The sequence below is a fragment of the Trypanosoma grayi genome, assembly GCF_000691245.1.
Source record: "Trypanosoma grayi strain ANR4 Tgr_1038_V1, whole genome shotgun sequence".
In the NCBI taxonomy this organism is placed as follows: Eukaryota; Euglenozoa; class Kinetoplastea; order Trypanosomatida; family Trypanosomatidae; genus Trypanosoma; species Trypanosoma grayi.
In genome coordinates, this window is record NW_008826657.1 from 1 (window position 1) to 2,596 (window position 2,596).

General features: G+C 47.4%; 1 protein-coding gene across 1 annotated transcript; it reads left to right on the top strand.

The window, feature by feature from the left end:
• Window positions 1–929: 929 nt before the first annotated feature.
• DQ04_10381000 (hypothetical protein) lies at window positions 930–1,616 on the top strand (the record flags this gene model as incomplete). Its single annotated transcript, XM_009316231.1, has 1 exon — window positions 930–1,616. One exon carries the CDS (start codon window positions 930–932, stop codon window positions 1,614–1,616), a length of 687 nt encoding a protein of 228 aa, XP_009314506.1.
• Between the last annotated feature and the right edge of the window lie 980 nt (window positions 1,617–2,596).

A 2,596-nucleotide genomic window follows, 5' to 3' on the forward strand; every position in this document is an offset into this window, starting at 1 on the left:
GCGGCGGATGTCTTGATTCTGGCTTGTGTTGCCGGACTACTCCAACTCGGCCAGTTCGTTGATTTTATACTCGGGGGCAACATGCATGGTGTCTACGTGGCTGAGGCTGAATTGCTGTGGCCGCTATTCGTACTGGTGATTTCCGCAGTGTGGCAGTGGCTGCTTGCTGCCGAGTACGTCTTTGGCTTGACGCAGCGTATGCGACGATGTATTGCTGCGCCGAAATCGCAAGTGGACTCTGTAGCAGTGTGATAAAAGGACTTTTTTTGCTCTATTTTTATACTGTAAATGTTTTTCTTTGTTCGTTTTTAAATTCAACTCATATATTGCAATCGGCAATCGATAATGGGAATTTTTTAAAAATGCTATTCTCTATTCACCACCTATTTGGAACGTTTTTGGTGGTACCGCCACGACGTGGGGGGGGTCGCCGAAACTAAGAGTGAATTGTAAGAGCCGTTTTAAGTCGGTGTAAACTGGGAAGGAATCAGCCGGCGAAGGACTCTCGTTTCCCCCTTTCCGTGTGCCCTAACTCACAAGCGGGCTCCTAAAGGGCGGACTAACTGGAGCGAAATACCCTGTGTGCCACTGAAGAAGCGCAGCACCAAAGAAAAGTAAAGACCCTTTTCTTTTCGTTACGGCTGGCTGTGTCTTGGTGGCCCGAAAACCGCTGTTCTACTCTATTTCTTAGCAACTTTTGGTGTTGTGCTCTCACTCGCGCACTCTGCTATAAAGTTGGCCCGGGATGCCTATCGTTGCCTTTCTATTTTGTTTTTGTCTCTGCAGGAAACAATAAAGGTGCAGGAGACTCGAGGAGGAAAGGAATGCATGGGCGCCGCGTGCCAAGGCGCGTGTTTATTTGCTTGTTGTGACCGCTGCTGGTGGTGCCAGTGCTATGTCCATTGTGCGCAACACGAGGTCGCTTACCGATGCCGGTTGCGAGCGCTGTGGCGCGGTGGAAAGGTGCTGAACTCGCAACTTCCCTCTGGTGGTCGTTTGGTCTGGGTCTTGTTTTGTTTTGCTCTTCAAATCGGGAACACACACCGTGTGTCGTCAAGAGCTGCAGTTTATGGCTTCACCTTACTTTTGTTTGTACAGAGGAGTACGCCCAAGCCACGTGTTGTGCGCTCAAACAAGGTTCCCTGACGCCGTTGTACAAGTTTGAGGAAATTACAGACGTTATACGCTGTTTGCAGACTACTATTTACCCCGTGCCTGATGCTCAATACTGCTCTCTTACAATAGGACTGAATGAAGGTGGGAAAACTACTCTTAAAAACAAAAGACGCTGGGGAAGCCACTCGCTTAATGCAGAGGATTCCACAATTTTGAAAAACGGCTACAGGAAAGGTTTTTTGTTAGGACGAAAAATTGGACGCCAAATATCGGTAAGTGTGCGGACCTTTGGCGTCTACGTAAACCAACTCTACGTGCCGTTTTTCGGGAGTTATCTCTTGTGCGTTTTTTTTTTGCTTGTTGCTGACTCTAATGCTTTCGATAATGCTTTAAAAGAAAGAAAGAAAAAACCGTCGGATAGGGGGGAAACCTGCCGAAAAGTGTTACTAAGGCGTAAGAGGCACATTCTATGCGCCGTGGTAGGGGTGCACAATGCCTAACACTGTTTTTACCTGCCACCACAGAGGCTTCTTGCTGAGTCTGAAGGTGCCTTTCTCCGCTGCATGCTTGTACGCGAAGAATACGATGCAGCTTGCCCCCTTCCTCCCCCAATGGACTCTTGGTCTGTTTCTTGCGGGTTTTGTTTTGCTTTTCTTCCTGGATACACCGTTTCTCCATTCTTGCACCCACTAGGTGCACCAGCGTTCCCCACGAGGAATGGGGCTGTTGCTTTTTCCACCACTGAGAGTCGTTTGGCGTGACGCTAGTCTTTGGCCCCAGTGTTATGTACGCCTGTGAAGTGAGCGATGCAAGGGAGAGGTGAGTGGCTAAAGACTCTACAGTCAGGCAACCTTTTTTTATGTGGGCAACAAAAAAACTTATGCGCTTGAAAATTTAACCACGGTCTAGCGAGCCTTGAGTTTGGATTCTGCCACAATTTTAATGAATATATATATATATATTTTTTCTTTGACAGGCATCACGGCACTTCAGCAGGTGAACCTGGAAAGCAGAACGCATTGACGAGGAGCAGAGTGGGGATTTTCTCAGACTTTCCGCGCTGTGCGTGCTACATTTAGAGTGAAACGTCGTCACAGGAAGGGATTTTGAGGCATTCACCCCACAGATGTGTATCACTCGGTGGCTTTTCTTGAGTGCGTCTTGACACGTGTATCGAGTTGTTCATCGTATTTTTGGGATACAGTGTGCCTGTGTGTTTGTGTGTGCGGAAGGTTGCGGCTCTTGCCATGGTAGAAGGTCATTACGGGTGTGTTGTTTCTTTAACACGGATTTGTACTTTACTGCCTGCAGTTGAATCATTATTATAAATTCTACTGCCAGACAAATGGTTCTTTGCCATTTTCATTTGAAAGCCAATTAATTGATTGAGCGAGCACCCCCCCTATGTGTTATTGTTTACTCCAGCCAAGTTAATGTGTGTTGTTGCGTTTTGCTGCGTGAAGGAAAGGAGACGAGGTTT